The 18,887-nt window shown below is 38.3% G+C and overlaps 1 protein-coding gene across 3 annotated transcripts in view; it reads left to right on the top strand.

Annotated features, from left to right (window-relative positions):
- slc25a21 (solute carrier family 25 member 21) overlaps positions 1-18,887 on the top strand; it is a 152,135-nt gene that overhangs the window by 96,587 nt on the left and 36,661 nt on the right. For all 3 annotated transcript variants that reach the window (XM_052146139.1, XM_052146138.1, XM_052146140.1), the window contains one exon: positions 2,737-2,785. In XM_052146139.1, coding sequence (XP_052002099.1) covers positions 2,737-2,785 — 49 coding nt within the window. The remainder of the gene's footprint in view (positions 1-2,736; positions 2,786-18,887) is intronic.

Raw genomic sequence — 18,887 nt, 5'->3', positions numbered from 1 at the left:
TTCCAGTATTTCTGTCTTGATATCTAGTGATAAATAAATAAAGATCCTGAAAATAAGATACATTTACTTAAGAAGCACAATTACGGAAGATATTAAAGCCGATGTGTAATCCAGCTTAATATGCATAGACAACTATAAGTAAACAATTTTTAGATTCCCTGAAAGGCATAAACATGGTGGCTCAGTGGTTCTATTAAAACATGGCTCAGTTTGTTTGAGCATCCTGTCTAGGCTGACAAATCATTGTCTCAACCAATAGTGTGAGTTTGGGGTGGGCTATCTTTTTAACTGAGCAGTGGCAGACAGGGGGCCATCATTATTTTTGCTATGTGAAGTTTTTGGCACTGAAATTACTCTTTAGCTTTTAAGTATTTTTTTATTCAAACTGATGTCACAGTCAATTCATAAATATTAGATTGACTTTTCTTGAGCTAAACTGTGCTTATAGAAATTTGGAGCTGTGACCCTAGTGGCTGAAACGGGAAGGGTTTTTAAACATAAATTCTCATGTAAGCTCCAGTTTCTGGATGAAATGCCCGTAGAGGGGTGCCAAAAGTGAGTTGTCTTTAGCTTTAAAGGATGTAAAACAGTGAAGAGCAATGGATATTTTTAATATGCATTCCTCCCCAAACCTAACCATCAGTGAGTAAAAATGTATTCTTAGTAGAAAATGGAACCTCTGAATTGCACTTGTCACTGATTATGAGAATGCGATTACTGATTTCAATGCGAAACAGGAATCGGTGTCAACCCCGCGGTTAACACAGTTCACGCTACAGAAGGTAAACACGATTGAACCTTTGCAAAAATGGTGCTGATGTCAGTGTACTGGAACATTGGGAAGCAACATCCTGACTTCCCGTGTGATCATGTTGCTTTTTTCAGAGACATATAACACAATTTATTGAGGCTCATGCTTAAAACAAGCATACAAAAATGAATTGTTTGGTAACAAGCCAGTTTAGTAAGAAAAATAAACTAAATTCTAAAGGAAATACGTTTATTTTTCTTACCCATTTGGAATGGCTTTTTAGATTTTCCTCAAGGAAATGTAACTCGTTTTAAGACTGTTTTGATTTTTACTGGATACTGAAGACAAAGATACTGCTTAAGAAGAGTATAATTTATTAATTTGTGCTACATCCTCAGTTAAAAAGACTCTTTTGTAACAGTATCTTTTGCTTTATGATAGTTGCCCTCTAATCTGCCAGTGTTTCAATGTCTAGATTAAGTCACAATGGTGGACTGTAGTTCGTCTCTGGTATTTCTCATGGTAATTGCTTTCCTGAAAAATCCCCAAGGAGGCAATGTCTTGTTTTTGGACAATGCATTTAATGGAGGAAATTGTAATAGGACTGTATTTCACAGCAGCTGTGTACACATTGAGGAATCTGTGAAGGAAGCCTTCTGTAAATTAAACAGCAAAAAGGAGCTGAGAATCACTTCACAGACACATAATTGTGAAAAAATACCTCATCTACTTTCTTATTGAGACAGATCACACTCATTTCACTTATGTAGTACTTCCTCAGTCTGTTTTTGAAGAGTCGTATCAGTGTGTTTACAGCTACCTTGAACCAAAACATTGTCTACGCCTTCCTGTCATGTACTATTTAGCGCAGAACAGACATTAAATCTTGCTGTTAACTGTTAACATATTTTGTGGCCCATCAGATACGGTTTCAACTGTTAATTACCGACAACAACTAATCATAACATGAAACATGATCTGCAGTGTAACATCAGAGCCAAAGTATTCACTGTGTTTTGTAGTGTGAAATCACCATTTTTCAGCATTTTAAACACTGCTCAACTCCCTCTGACATGGCCTGAGCACATATAGAATCTTGGCATTAAAAGGGCCATTACAGCAGCGTCTCTATGGGCTGGTCCAGATAAAATAGGATTCAAAATGCTTTGGGATTTTAAGTCCATCAGCACATTGGAACAGAATAAAATGGATGATGGTAATGACTTGCAGGCCAGGCGAGCGCAATTTCCTACATCTCTGCATGGAGGCCATTTTGTTGCCAGATCCCTTACTGCATGCTTGTCAGCTGCAGTAGAATGGCAGGAAGGCAAAAACAAGATCAGAGTGACGAAGGTGGCGGCTGGCCAAGCAGCTCCTGTCGGATGCGAGTTCGGGGGTCTGTTACATAGGAATTTGTGAGGGGAAAACCCTCCGTTTACCGAAGACAGAAGCACAAAAATCGCACCCAGTCGGACAGAGAATGAAATCATGCACACACGTGGTTTGCAGACATCTGTGACTTTTTATTTGTATTTACAAAATGTATGGATCATGGTGTATAATACGTCTCATTTCTAACGTGGTGAAATATTTGTGGATTAGGCTGCACGTTTCAGTCTCGAGGGACTTTGTGCTTGGCAGGATCCTGCAGTTCTTTCAAGCGCTGTGTTTTGAGTAAATTAAGCTGTATTAGGAATGATTATGCAGCTAAAGTCACTACGCAATGCTATAAGGATAGAATGGCCTGAATGAATAAGTTAAATACCAGATTTAAATCAGATTAAACCAAAATATTACTTAAACAGCTCAGTGAAATATGACGAGAGAGTGAAAGAGAAATAAAGAAAGCTTGGCATTTGGTAATGAAAGCTTAATGGCCTGTGAATGAATTGCAAGATATTAGTTGTACTCATGTCTCATTTAATGACTGATTTACTTTACAGTGTGACAGACATGTAATTACTTACTGTTTTTTTCTTCAATAGGTCTGGTGGAGATTTGCTTGATGCACCCTCTGGATGTTGTGAAGACCAGGTAAATACAATTTATCATGCAATTCTTTCTCATTTACATTCCCATTCTCAATTTTTCTCAATTCAGTGCTGGCAAGGCCTGTGTTCCACTCTGTGTGCGCTCAAGGCAGTAGCTGAAAATATTCTGTGGAAAATGAAATGCATCATTTACTCATTTCCCCACAATGTTTACGTAATGCTTTTTAATGTTCTCAAATTGCTCACATAATTACCTCATTATTTCATTTAATCCTACCCTTTCTTTTGATGCATGGGGTTCTAAAAGTGAAAGAGATGTGTATACCAAGCAATGCAGTATATTTCTGTCATGCAAAAAATAGTATGTCACAGGACACAACACTAGTTGACTAGCTGGTGAATTGATGTTCCCCTTTTAAAGGACATGCATTCAGCTGCCAGAATGTGCCCCACGCAGTTGAGATGATGTGGGTGAAAAATACAAGCTTGCATATCTCCACAGATGCTATTAGTGTTGTCAAGAGTGGTGCAAATGTTCCACTCGCTTATAGCTTCTGTCAGCCTGTGAACAACACTTGGCTTAAGAATGCAAAGCTCTACAGTTTAACTTTTCTTCAACATTCTCATAATTCCAAATTTCATATATATATATATATATATATATACACTCACCTAAAGGATTATTAGGAACACCTGTTCAATTTCTCATTAATGCAATTATCTAATCAACCAATCACATGACAGTTGCTTCAATGCATTTAGGGGTGTGGTCCTGGTCAAGACAATCTCCTGAACTCCAAACTGAATGTCAGAATGGGAAAGAAAGGTGATTTAAGCAATTTTGAGCGTGGCATGGTTGTTGGTGCCAGACGGGCCGGTCTGAGTATTTCACAATCTGCTCAGTTACTGGGATTTTCACGCACAACCATTTCTAGGGATTACAAAGAATGGTGTGAAAAGGGAAAAACATCCAGTATGCGGCAGTCCTGTGGGCTGAAAATGCCTTGTTGATGCTAGAGGTCAGAGGAGAATGGGCCGACTGATTCAAGCTGATAGAAGAGCAACTTTGCCTGAAATAACCACTCGTTACAACCGAGGTATGCAGCAAAGCATTTGTGAAGCCACAACACGCACAACCTTGAGGCGGATGGGCTACAACAGCAGAAGACCCCACCGGGTACCACTCATCTCCACTACAAATAGGAAAAAGAGGCTACAATTTGCAAGAGCTCACCAAAATTGGACAGTTGAAGACTGGAAAAATGTTGCCTGGTCTGATGAGTCTCGATTTCTGTTGAGACATTCAGATGGTAGAGTCAGAATTTGGCGTAAACAGAATGAGAACATGGATCCATCATGCCTTGTTACCACTGTACAGGCTGGTGGTGGTGGTGTAATGGTGTGGGGGATGTTTTCTTGGCACACTTTAGGCCCCTTAGTGCCAATTGGGCATCGTTTAAATGCCACGGCCTACCTGAGCGTTGTTTCTGACCATGTCCATCCCTTTATGGCCACCGTGTACCCATCCTCTGATGGCTACTTCCAGCAGGATAATGCACCATGTCACAAAGCTCGAATCATTTCAAATTGGTTTCTTGAACATGACAATGAGTTCACTGTACTAAAATGGCCCCCACAGTCACCAGATCTCAACCCAATAGAGCATCTTTGGGATGTGGTGGAACGGGAGCTTTGTGCCCTGGATGTGCATCCCACAAATCTCCATCAACTGCAAGATGCTATCATATCAATATGGGCCAACATTTCTAAAGAATGCTTTCAGCACCTTGTTGAATCAATGCCACGTAGAATTAAGGCAGTTCTGAAGGCGAAAGGGGGTCAAACACAGTATTAGTATGGTGTTCCTAATAATCCTTTAGGTGAGTGTATATACATACACACACACTGGCAACCAAAAGCTTTGCAGATCCTTGACATTCTAGCAGTCAGTTTGTCTAGATACTAGGGTGATATTTCACCCCACACTTCCTGTAGCTCTTGCCATAGATGTGACTGTCTTGTCGGTCACTTCTCACACACCTTACAGTCTAGCTGATCCCAAAAAAGATCAATGGGTTTAAGATCCAGAACACTCTTTTCCAATTGTCTGTTTTCCAATGTCTGTTTCTTTGCCCACAATAACTTTTTATTTCTGTTCAAAAGTGGCTTTTTCTTTGCAGTTCTTCCCATAAGACCTGCACCCCTGAGTCTTCTCTTTACTGTTGTACATGAAACTGGTGTTGAGCGGGTAGAATTCAATGAAGCTGTCAGCTGAGGACATGTGAGGTGTCTATTTCTCAAACTAGAGACTCTGATGTACTTATTTATCCTCTTGTTTAGTTGTACATCTGGTCTTCCACATCTCTTTCTGTCCTTGTAAGAGCCAGTTGTCCTTTGTCTTTGAAGACTGTAGTGTTCAGCTTTGTATGAAATCTTCAGTTTTTTGGCAATTGCAAGCATTGTATAGCCTTCATTACTCAAAACAATGATTGACTGATGAGTTTCTAGAGAAAGCTGTTTCTTTTTTGACATTTTTGACCTAATATTGACCTTAAGACATGCCGGTCTATTGTATACTGTGGCAACTCTAAAACAAACACAAAGACAATGTTAATGTTTAAACTTAATGATGTGTCCAAGCCTCCGTTAGTAATTCAAAAATGTCGCTTCAGAAATAGTATCATGGCTTGTGCTGTTTCTACCAAGTTATTGGATAAACAAGGATGGATGTGTGTGTGTGTGTGTGTGTGTGTGTGTGTGTGTGTGTGTGTGTGTGTGTGTGTGTGTGTGTGTGTGTGTGTGTGTGTGTGTGTGTGTGTGTGTGTGTGTGAGAGAGTGAGTGAGTGAGCTTGTGTGTGTGTATGTATGTGAGAGATGGAGCGTATGCAATCACCTGTTGCCACACCCATGGTATTTCTCCCTATTTCACGGTAGCCGGTGCGCAAGAGTCGATCACTATAGAAACCGCAATGTCCTCCGCCATTTTAAACAGCACCCATTGTGTAATTAATCAGTCTGTTGTGTCTCTCAGCTGTGATGAGGCGTAATGCTGAAGTTGTTCGTTTAAAGCCGTTTAAAGCTATTTCCTAGCTTTTTAGTTTAGTAGTAATACAAGTGATCACGAAGAGCTGTTGTATGTAAACGGCTGACACGGATTACCTTTACATCACCTAACTGGCTCTATAATACACAAAATTATCTTTTGCCACCACCTGTTGGCTAACATATGTAATGTCAAAAAACAAAAAAGACAAACCACAGCTCTTAACACATCTGCATTGCTCTTACACTTTAGTTTAGAACTGCACAAACACAAGCGGAGTGATAGACACACACACACACACACACACACACACACACAGTGAAGCGTCGGAGTACTGATGGTGTGAGACCATCAGTGCTCATGGAACGTCTCTCGTCCAATCAGAATCGAGGACCGGAACTAACCGTATGTGTATTTATGTATATATATATATATATATATATGTATATGTATATATACACACACTACCGGTCAAATCTTTTAAACACAAATTTTTTTATTTCACATTTTAGAATAATAGTAAAGTCATCAAAACTATGGAATAACATAAATGGAACTATGGGAGTTATGTTGTGACTAAACAAAATCCAAAATATATCAAAACTGTGTTATATTTTAGCATCTTCCCAGTAGTCCCCCTTTGCCTAGAATTTGCAGACATGTACTCTTGACATTTTCTCAACCAATTTCTTGAGGAATCACTCTGGGATGCTTTTTAAACAGTATTGAAGGAGTTCCCATCTATGTTGGGCACTTATTAGCTGCTTTTCTTTATATTTGATCCACGTCATCAATTTCAAAAAACTTTTTTTTTTATTATTAAATTGTAGTTTTATAATGAAATAAATTAATATGGTGGCACAATTATATTTTTGTCTACAAAACTAATTTCAAACATTTAAGCATACGCCTTCAGATCAAAAGATTATTAAGATCATGAGAAACATTTCAGTCAAGTGACCGGCACTGTGTGTGTGTGTGTGTGTGTGTGTGTGTGTGTGTGTGTGTGTGTGTGTGTATATATATATATATATATATATATATATATATATATATATATATATATATATACACACACACAATTATTATTGAACATTTCTCATTTATTCAGGTTTCAATTCATTTTCAAATATAGAATCCCTTCTATAGGATTCTTGTACACAATTTTTTTAATGTTCTTACACCACCCTGTTTAAATCCTCATTAGATGCAACCTCTGCATTGTTTTAAAAATATGTTGTTTTTATAATATTTTTATAAGATGACTATGTCAGTTCTCGGATATTAAAACAGTTTTAAAACAACTATTTTGACAGTGTGTCGTTTAAGTTTAAAAGGTTGGAACAGCTAATTGGTTTCTGCTTTTTGATGGGAACAACTAGTTCTTTGGTTTAAACAACATTAATTTAATCTGACAATATTCAGAGATAGGAATTTATCTGTTGCGTTCTATTTCACTGTTATGCAAGAGGCTGACATGTGTCATGCTATCTGCATAGCTTATCGATTAGTCTCTATAACCCCTAGTATGTAGAAAGAACAAGAGAATGTAGGGGAAGAACAAAGGAAATAATGTGTGCGATGGAGTGGCATCAGGGTGGCATCAGGGCCCTCACAGTAGATCTGCTCAGTATGAAGTAAACAGGTTGTAGGCCGGTGCTAAAAATTTATAGCTTCTGGGTGCCCTGCCAAGACCTCTGCCTCTGTGACTTACACCTCACTCACACACTCTGAAGTTTCACATTTTATGCTACCATTTTTCAGTAAATTTCCTGAAATGATAATGAGATATTTATACTCTGAGGAGGAAGTGTAGTTGTCAAAGTGGGGTGTTTGTGTTTCTTGTTGTCTATTTGCATGCGTTTGTTTGCGGCTGTGCATGTACGCATGTATGAGGCGATATTTGATACTCCAGAGTCCTGATGAGTGATTTAGGATCCAGCGCTTGGGTTAGAGGTTTATTATAGGTTAGGCCACTCTCTCCTCACAGAGTCAGGGTTAAAAGTGCACTCTCTATTTTCTTTGTAATGCTCCTCCTCAAGAAGTGGTAAAAGTCGTGTGTAAAGAGCAGTAGTTTTATGTATTTGTTGTGTGCGGGTTTGTGAGAGTGCATCAGGCCAACTCCGTATAATATGTGAGTGTGGCTGTCATTCTCTTTCATTGGTTTTCATGGCAACCAGAACTCCCTAACAGTAAGTACTTTGAATCCCTAATGCTTTCTTTAAAAATGCAAACAAAATTGTTGTATACACTTGTTTAGGTCACCCCCCAAACACACACACACACACACACACACACACACACACTCTTTCGGCTTTTCAGTCACACTAAAGCAAGCTAATTGGGCGAGTGAAGGGTTAGTAGAGCTGAAATCTATTAGCATAGGTCTCAGAGAGCTGCTGAAGCTCTAATGCCAAGCACACCTCCTTTCTGACGTTAGTTGCAGGAATGGCTCCTATTAGCGACTGGCTGCCGCTTTAATGTCTGTTGCTCCAAATTGGATGCCAACTGGAGTGAAGCATTTTTTTTTTCCACTCTCTCTCTTTCTGTGTTTCTTGCTCTCTTCAACAAGCCGCCTTAGTGGAATCAAAGGCTTTTTTCTGAGGGTAACCTGACAAAATGTATACTTAGAAGTACATATTTACCCTGTTCAAATGAGGGTGCTGGAACCATGGAGAGGTGGAGACCAATTAGATGGCTGAAGGGGCCGCGGCTCCTAGACACACATACACAAACTTGCAAACAAACATCTGGCAGTAGATTAAGAGAATGTTAAGAGGATGTATTTCAAGGCCATGATTGTTTGTAAGGTTAAATCAATGTTTACTTTAAAGTCTTACTACCATTCTTCATATGTGTTTATATTCAGGAACAAGCACTTCCAGCTGAACGTAAAATTATATGTCTCAACTCCTCTCACTGTCATAAGCCATTGCCGTATTTTCAGACGAGAGCAATCCTTCACAAATAAATGTCTTTTAAAAGCAGACAGGTCTATGTGTGTCTCATATGCGCTCACGTTCAACAGGGCTCATTTCTAGGTCAGATTTTCGCAGTTTTTTCAAAAGTGGACTTGCTGGGCTGGGGTGTGGGTAGGGGGTTTCGCGGGTTAGTTAGACTTCTAAGGAGACAGTGAGACTGGAGTTACAGCTTTTCATTAACCTGGAAACCACCTAGTTACATGGTTCATGGGCTGGTCTCAGCTCACTTGGAGGTAACAAAGGGTGTCAGGCGGCACTTTCAGCAGGGGCGGCTGCTCGGGGCACCCCATCTGACTCTGATCAGCATGCCGGCCGCCCTGCTGCACTCATTAGAGATCAGGAATGAGCTTACATTACTCTTGTTGAAGGGCTCCGGTTACATTGCTTCATACCACCCTAAGCACGCCCCAAAACGTTTTTAAATATTTTGGGGGGGGAAAATGATTTTAAGTGACTACCATAAAATGTACATTGCAGTTTAATTCATAATCCTCAAACATTCCCTTGTGAAAATGCTTCTTTTGGCATTTTTCTAGTTATTACTCATATAATTTATGTTACAAATGATATTATCAGCATAACAATTTGAGTGAAAAGTTTAATTGAATTAGAGTATTCCTTTGTAGTTGGTATGTCCACCTTTTTCTTTAATTGACATGCACTTAAGCTGGCATGGACTCCACAAGTTTATGTAAACCCTGATGATCTATGTTATCCCAGCCTCTGAGAATGTTTCTAAGAGCGTCTTGTTTGCTTCAGGGGATCCCTTCAACGTTTTGCCTCTTAAATATGGGACTTAATTTTGCCCAATACGAGATGTTCCAGGCTAATATGGGACCATTGACAACCCTTATTTTATGATCTTTTATTTGGTTGGTAAAGTATATAATCTTTTGAGACGGGTTGAATATGGCACCAGAAATTAAAAAAGAAACCATTTGGTAAGTGTGTCAGCTGCGTTAAATAAAAGTGGTGGCACTGAACATTTAATGAATCTCATTAATTATAAATACAGAGCGACTGTTTGCACCAGGTGTAAATTGCATCTGCCACACAGTGTGGCTATTTTCACTCCAATAGTCTGGTGTTAACAAAGAAATGTATGACAAACTGCTGTATTATTGTAGCATCTGTTGCATAGGATGTAATGGCTGTATGAATGTGCTTTTTCATGCCAGCGACACAGTTTCAAATCCACCATTTGACCTTTGGCACTACATAGAATTATGAATAAAAATGGAAATAATGGTTGATTTCATAACAGTGATTTGGTCAGGGTGAAGGTCGGGGAGTTGAGAGAAGGATTTGATAGCCGGGAAATGGGCAGGGTCTGTCGATCACACATTTTCCCTTCCTCATCTGGGCATGAGGACTAATGGCTTTCTCCCGCATCTCAGCATCACTCGTGTGTAGATTGTATCGTTCCTTTTGTGAAAGTCTTGGGAGACCAGGGGTGTATTAATGCACAGGCTTATACAGGCTTAAGCCAAGGGGCCTACAAATCCCATGAGGCCCAGTGGGAGGAGCGCGTTTAAACGCTTTCAGCGGAAGACACAGTTGTTGACATGGTGACAGTGCGCAAGTGTTAAAGGCATCAGCAGACCAGCAAGCACACAGCAGTTGCACAAAACCATGGTTAATATTCGTAATGGAAGTTTAGGTTTAGGGGTGGGAGTTGGTGTAGTGTTAGGGTTAGGGACTCTAAATAAACACAATAAACACTGCAGTGCTGTATGTAAGTATTTAAATAGGGTTGCAAATATTTTCTGCCACTAATTTAACTGATTTAATGAGGATCTCTAAAGTTGTATGTGTGTAAAATTATCACATTTAAGATGCCGTCAATACATCAATATTGTACATTTAAGTGTCTGTTCAAACTTGTCAAATGTTCTGTACATGTGCTAGAACCACAAATTACATAAGAATACATGAGATCATGTTGGACTTTTCATACAAATTAAATAACATGGTCAATGATGTTTGCTTTGATTAGTGACTTAGAAGGAATCTGAAATATTTCTTATTCATTTGTCATAATAATATTTCTTTTTTTTTTTCTTTTTTTTTTTTTTCTCAAAATCCTTCAACTTTGTTTATTTCTAGGTTTAAATTAGATTTTAAATCACATATTTTCAACATATACTGAACTCCACTGTATTTAAAATAAAAATAACAAGGTCAAGTGTTTTATATAATCAATTTCCGTTAAGTGAATGTTACTGGCACAAAAGCAAGCACACAGCCTGTGTCTCTGTGTCTGTCCACGGTGAGTGATCTTCTCAAGAATCTCTCCACACGCTTATCTATGCCCCCACCCCCCACCAGTAGGTGATTTAAAAAAACCTGGGGTTACCTCACGGCGGTCGTTATGATGACACAACCTTCGTCAGATCCCAGCACGCTTGAAAGGGAGCTTCACTGAGGGGGGCTAGAAGGGGCTGTTTGACGAGGGCAGTGACAGATGATGTTCTGCCCTGTCAGGACTGGGTGACAGTGTGAGAGGAGCCCACAAGCTTCCACCCCCGACTGCTGGCTGAACCCTGGTGCACTCTTCATGGAATCCCTCAACCAGCCTTTAAACAGCAGGGCTCAAAGCTCTGAGACCCGAGAGCTGATCCGGCCCAGTGGAAGTACTCAGCTGTGCTCCAGTGATTACTTAATCCCACCCTGCCCTTGCTGGCGGCCCCGATGGAGTAGAATGCGCACAGGTATCAGATTGTAGCTGTCCGTGCTTAGGAAGTCAGTACACCAATCAGATCAGTGACCAGAGAATAATTACTTGCAATTTCAATGGAAAAAAACACTTTATAGAACATATTGGGTTGTGGCATGTTTCATTACAAAGGGAAAATCTAAAGCCAGTTCCAAATAACTCCAAGCACTACTATTTGTGGTTTAGAAAGGGAATTAAAAAGCTTTTATATTAGTGGCTTACCACTGACATGTTTTGGCCAACATCTTCAGTGGGGTGAACAGAGAGCAATATGAGTGCTATACTTAAAAACTGATCTCTGGAGAATCGGGTGTCATGAGTCTTTAGTATTATTAATTCTGGATGGGTAGAATAAATAGTAACTGTAATAATGTTTTGAGATAATCAGCAAAGACTAAAATCACATAAAAATAAAGACGATGATGACTGTATTTATATGGCCCTGAGTTCTGGTATCATATAAAAAAATAAGTACTCAAGTCCAAGAATGTCCATTCCTTGACCTTGCTTGACCTTATCTGCTGATACTGATAGCTGTGATTCGTGTTGATTCATTGTTCTCGATACCAATTTCGACAATTTCCACAGCCAAAATATGCTAATATGATCATGTGCTATTGAACACATAAGTTTAGTTATTTTTATTTTTTTTATAATTATAGTTTAAGAAATATTATTATTTTCCAGAACATGTTTTAAATGTAATCATCAAAATGGTGTCTATTAAATTACTTCTTAAAACTTTTAATAAGTGAAAATTTAACTTTTTAACGTTATTGCATTTTTTTGCCAAACTTTTATTCAACAGCTGTTTTGCTTGTGATAAATGTGTTATTATTGGTATTATTATTATTATTATTATTATAACAGAGAATATTACAGTTTACTATACAATTGTAATATATTTTTATTTAGTTTTTTTTTATTTAATTTCTTAAATTTCAAGCATCTAGCTTTTATTTTGAATCATGCTTTTATTATGATGTGTGTTTTTTGCCAGAAGCTTCACTTTTCCAGATAAAGAGTTCGCAAAACACTGCGAAGCACTTTGGTCAACAGGGGCGGCTGTGGCTCAGGTGGTAGAGCAGGTCGGCTGCCAATCGCAGGGTTGGCGGTTCGAAGCTTCCCGGCCCACATGACTCCACATGCCGAAGTGTCTTTGGGCAAGACACTGAACCCCAAGTTGCTCCCAATGGCAGGCTAGCCCCTTGCATGGCAGCTCTGCGGCCATTGGTGTATGAGTGTGTGTGAATTGGTGATTAGGACACAGTATAAAGCACTTTGGTAACCTCTAAGGTTAAAAAAAGCACTATATAAGTGCAGACCATTTACCATTTAACTCTGTTTTAAATGCAATATAAATAAAGTTTGAGTTGTGATTAAAGCGCAAATGCTGTGATTTAATTATATAAATATGTAGTTTACATGTGCTGTGATCACAATAGATAAGTTCTCTGCTTTGTCATCTCAAACAACGTGAATGATTCTCAATGTATGTGGAGTTTACAGAGTTTGAGCGGTTGGATTTAAACAATCATTTAAAGAACGCAGCTCATCCACGCTAAGATTGCAGCCTTCAGTGGTTTAATAAATCACACTAGGACAATTCGTTAAAAGCCTGTGAGCATTTTAAAGCTGTTGTGTGTAAGTCATATTGCGTGCTGGTATCGGATTGAGTCAGTGCTCGGTAATACCTGTACTGCAGAAACACTGGTATCGTTACATCTTTTTTATGTTAGTACCGACTTGGTACCAAAGTACCGGTACTTTTCTTAACACTACTTGTGATACAGTAGTACACATTCCCATTCTTTTCACTCTGCTGACTGCTGTGGCTTTGTATGTTGCTTGTACTCCGAGACCAATGAAATCAACAGCTCGCTGTCTATCTATAAAGCCAGTTCTTATTTTTGTCTCTACAATGTGAATTGCCCTTGCATATACAGTAAATGAATATTTCAGCATTTTTATTTGACGTAACTTTTTATGTTAACCTGGAAGTGGTTAAGAAGACATGAATGATACCTTTAGTCATGCATCTTGTTTAGGTGAGTTGGGATATTACTTTTCTAAGTGATCAGACAATTTTTGCCTTGTGGGTGGTAAAATGGTAAACAAAACTAAAAAAAAAAAAAATGTCACTTACCCTCATTCGTCCCTGCGTACACATACGTGGACATTGTATTTGGCTTTGCTATATGGAACGCATCATTTTAATGAACTTAAACTGACTGACCTCAGTTCAGAAGACTCTGTGCTGTCTGTTAAGGGTTACACTTTTTAGAATGACAATCATGAAAAACAAAACTACATCTGGTAAGAAACCTAATTACATTTTTACAGTGAAACCTGTTTGAGTCAAAATATTAGAGGGTCTACTTTCATCCAAAATGTAATTTTTTTTAATTTGAGCAATTTATGGCTACACACAAGGTACACTAATCTGTACTTTAGCCCATTTGTCCCCTATATTTACTGTGCATTATCACATTGAGAATCAATAGGTTCATCCAAAAGCTAAAATATTTATATGGAGTTAGGACATAAATAAGGTGCATTTGAACTGTTCTGAGACCAGTACAGACAGACAGCACGCTGGATGTCATTCTTTAAATAGGGAGCAAGGATGCATCCAATTGCTTTCCTATGCAGCGAAGTGCACTCATTCTTAATATCCGACCAACAGTTCAGTTTCAGGCTGCAGATGATGTTTGGACCACTCAACATGTTTGGCAGGGATGGGACAATGATAATCAGTACTTAGATTCAGAATTTAAAATGTAGAATTTATGGTTGGCAGTGATTGGATGATGCTGGTCATTACTTTGAAATTTTTGCTAATTTCTGATGTAATGTCTGTAATGTCTCAAAAACATGAATAACCAACACTCCACTCCAAACATTATAAAAATCTGATTTTATTTCAAATTAATTCCCACTGTCCACATATGTTTACATCATTTTTTAGGAAACTATTTGGTCTAGAATATGTTTTTTGTTTTTTTTGTTTTTGTTTTTAATGTTTATTAGGTGTTAGTAGCTACAAATCAAAAAGGGAAATGGAAAATGCACACAGCAGTCACACTCAGGTCCAGGAGCTTAAAGAATGGACCCAATCCAGATCTAGGGACCAGAGTCATACAGACTTTGGGGTGGGCTCTTTTGACTTTAACCAGTAAGGAAACCACCCACAACACTCTAACATTGAGAGGTTTGGTTTTGCATGGACAAGCATCTCACATTTTCTTAAGAAAAAGCTATTTGTCTTATCTATTTCAATTGTTACAACAGCATTTCGAAACATTTACAGGTCTTGTGATGGCTGTGTGACCTCCTGCTAATGTTACTGCCATTGCACATTATGACCAGGTTTTAAACATGTCTGCTGAAAGGAGGTGTCACAAACAGCCAAATGCATTACATTGCAAACATACAAAAAAAAGCAAAAATGTCCCATTGTGCTTCAATGACCCATTTTAGAGAAGCAGTAAAGTGCCTGATAAAAACTCATTTGTCTCCAGCGTCTGTCAGACGCCTCACAGCATCTGTGACCCACTCCTTCACATTTTAGTTTTGCAACAGTCGTGTTCCTACCAGGTAGGGGGTAAGAAAATTGCAAATGGAGAGTTGTAATTCAGAGACTCATGTTTCTTGCTGAAAAACCAACAAGTAGAGTATTGATGACCACACTCTGCACTGTCCTGGCCGCCAGTTTAACAGCCTGCCAGTCTCCTGCTGTCTAAGGAGTTTCCACCATCCTGAGCCAGCCATTTCCTTACTTCAAAGCAGCTGTAAATATGCTGAACTGAGCAGGACTATCCTGACTATCCTAATCTGACATTACTAGCTCAGCAATGTTTGTTGTTTAAGTCAATTTTCTCATCAACCCTTATTGCAATCATAGGAAGAGTTCACTCAAAATATTGCAGGATTCATCATTTACTCATTTGAATGCAAATGACTTTCTTTCTTCTGTGGACAACCACAGGAGAAATTTTGAAGAATGCACTGGTTGCTCTTTTTCATGCACCATAAAAGTTTCATATAACTTGTCTGTACAACTAGTGCATTACAGTGTATTGAAAGTTTTTAGTCAATTGAGCATCATCAAAACAGTCCAACAGATGAACAGACCTTAAATTTACTCTGTACGCTTCCAGCAAATTTACAGGGGAAAAAAAGCTAGCAGGAACCTCATTTTTTGTTCGATTATCTTTAAATTTGAAACTTAACGTCTTTAGACTTGTGGCTTTGAGAACATTGTATTTCTGGGTTGTCTTGGTACTTTTATATTGTTTTTTTTAGAGTATAAAAACATGTTCAGCACAAAATATTTCCATTACTATAAACTTCAGATTCTCTAACTTAAAATAACAACATATATTAATTCTGAAACTTGGGAAATAAACCCCAAAGTGTTTTCTTTCAAAAGATACTACAACTGTGTCCATACTCCAAATGGTCCAGTAAATACAACAATATTAATTGAGAATATTTCTAAAATAGTGCATGAGTCAAATGGACCACTTTTGTGTCTTCCTTGTGGCTTGAAGGCCACACTTCCCTTTCATTGTAATTTGGCATGGAAAAGAGAACCCAATACATTCTTATAAATTTCTCTTTTGACTCTTATGGAAAGATTTGTCATTTTGGCTTTTGGAACTTTTTGGAAGTTTGTAACTACATCAATTTCATTTTCAGGTGAACTATTTCTTGAATAACTGTACTGATCAAAGCTGTTTTTAATATGTAGATGTTTCAGATGTGCTAGGACTGTCCTTGCGAAGTGAGGCACAAAGATTTCTATGTTTTCAAAAGAGGTCAGCCAGAGGTTGGCAACCTGAGGCCCAACCTGAGGTTTTTGGGGTTAAACCTTGTCCCACAGATCCTCTTGAGGGACAGCTTCACTACCCCAAACCACAGTGGGGCCTGTGGTGCCACTGAAACCCAAGCTGTCCTAACCCAGACCAAGACCTGGAAGCCTGCGGTGTCACAAGCGCCACGACTTTATCAATTCCATTTTGCCCCATCTTCCATCTTCTCCTGCTCTTTCTCTTTTTGCCTCCGAAAGCTTAGCTTTATGGGCAACTTCAAGCCATGGACCCAGTGATATTACTTTGCCTGAACAGGCATCAGAACAGTGGAAAGCAGCTGTGCATGTCTTCTGTGAATCAAGGCAGTTTTAAGAGAGATATTTTTCCTGTGGTTTTCCAAAAGCTTCACATTTCATTAGTTTTGCATTTAGATCCACCATGCCACTCAAGCATCAATTATATTTTGCTTGCGTAGAATTCAATTATGTACAATCCAATACGATTACTGTAGTTATGCAATAATGCTTAATATTCATGTGTAGCATGGTTATGGAGGTCTTATCTTAAAAATGATTGGTTCACTTCTGCTCTGAGTTTGATTGGATGTCGGCATCTGCCATGTTGGAGAATTTAGGTTAGAGAGGTTTAACCTCATGTACCATTGCAATGGACGTCTGCCATCTTTATGATCCTGCTCATTAAAATTAACTGTCTGGCTGTAAAAAATAGATTTCCTTTTAATGCTGCCTTCTGGATTCTCTTATGTACTGCTGATAGAGTGTCAAAGAAACCTCGCTCATGTGCATGCTTCACCTGTAATTTTCCCTTCAATTTAGCTCTTTATAAAGGTGTTGTTCACAGGCATCATATGGAAAACATATTACTACTGATTGTTAGTGTTGCCAAGGATTAAAGATAATACAAATCAATAAATACCATGACAATGACCATGACTAAATACATTGGTAAATAATTCAGTGGATTAAGTTCATTTTTCCAGGTTCAATATAAGTTGAGCTCAATCAACAGCATTTGTGGCATATTGTTGATTTCTATACACAAAAAATTATTTCCACTCATCCCTGCTTTTCTTAAATAAAATGCAAAAAATAGGTTACAGTAAAGCACTTGCAATTGAAGTGAATGGGGTGTTTTTGTTTTTGAGGTTTTAAAGACAGAAATGTGAAACTTACATTTTATAAAAGCACTTACATTACTTCTTCTGTTAAAACTCATATATTATTTGAGATGTGAAGTTGTTTAAATAATGTTTTAAGTTGTTTTAGGGCTTGTTGATATTATATCATCATGGTAACGAAGTTGTAAAATTCCCAAAGTTAGTAAGTGATTTTAACACAATAATATCATGTTAACATACATATTGTTTATGTTTTGTGGCTATACTTTTAAAATAATTAATATTTTTAAGTTTATGGATTGGCCCCATTCACTTACATTGTGTCTCACTGAAACCCAGATTTTTGCTATTTTAAAGATGCAAGTCAAAATACATTATTGTGGTAACCAATATTATGCCACAAATGCTGTCGATTGAGCTTCTATTGAATCTGGAATATTCCTTTAACTCATGTTATCAAATACAGCTTTTAATCTAAACATGTATTAATATTTGTTAAAATTAACATTAACCAAGATTAATACATGCTGCACTGGTATTGTTTAGTGTTAGTTCATGTTAGCAATTGCGCTAACTAATGTTAACGAAAACAACCTTATTGTAAAGAGTTACAGTGTAGTTTACAATTAAAATAAATCTTGTTAATATTAATTCTCAATATTTCATCTTCTTCATAATTGCCTTTACATATACCATGCAATATTTGATTAATTATGTTAGAGACTGGAAACTTTAGACGGCCAACATCGAATGCCAAGTGCCAATTTTTCCTGTCTCAAGTCCAATAACAAGAAAGAAAGTCCCGCAAAAATTATAAATGGTTCATACGCAGTACTTGCGGGATGGTTTTTCACTCATCGGGTCTTGTTTATAATGACATTGATTTTCTAGTCATAAATAAAATAATACAATTCCCACTCTGCTCTTTGGAGGAATAACCCTATATTTAACAAGGGGAGATTAAGAGACCTTTTTAGAAGTTTGGCCTGCCCCTCTAAAGGCAAGCCCATCAAACTCAAGCCTTTTGATCAATCTAGTAACTTCCCACCCTTCTCACGGGACTTTTTTTAATGCCATCATTATTAGGCCTCAACCCATCAGCTTGTCTTCTAGAGGGGCACAGCCCCCCCTGTTGGACCCGGTGCTGGCCCATTACATATGGGGTCTGAGAAGGGACAAGGCCCAAGCACTCGGCCTGGCCCTGAAAAACTTCACTCCTGCCTATAAAAATACAAAGAGGAGGTGTTCTCCTGCTCTTTAGTCTCATTAACCTTCCTGAATGAGTGTGCAGAGTTAGCTCTTTTACAGGGAGTTACTGGGTCAGGTTGAGATGGTAGGGTTATTTACCCCCTGGTGGCTCATTTTACCCATAGAAGCTCCACTTTGGCCTTACCTTCACCCTCACCTTGCCGTTCATGATGGCTCTCTGGTCCTATAAAAACAGGGTACTGGA

Source organism: Xyrauchen texanus, chromosome 16 (assembly GCF_025860055.1).
Source record: "Xyrauchen texanus isolate HMW12.3.18 chromosome 16, RBS_HiC_50CHRs, whole genome shotgun sequence".
Taxonomy (NCBI): domain Eukaryota; kingdom Metazoa; phylum Chordata; class Actinopteri; order Cypriniformes; family Catostomidae; genus Xyrauchen; species Xyrauchen texanus.
Note: the sequence above shows the minus strand (reverse complement) of the source record. Positions and strands in the feature narration are given on the sequence as shown.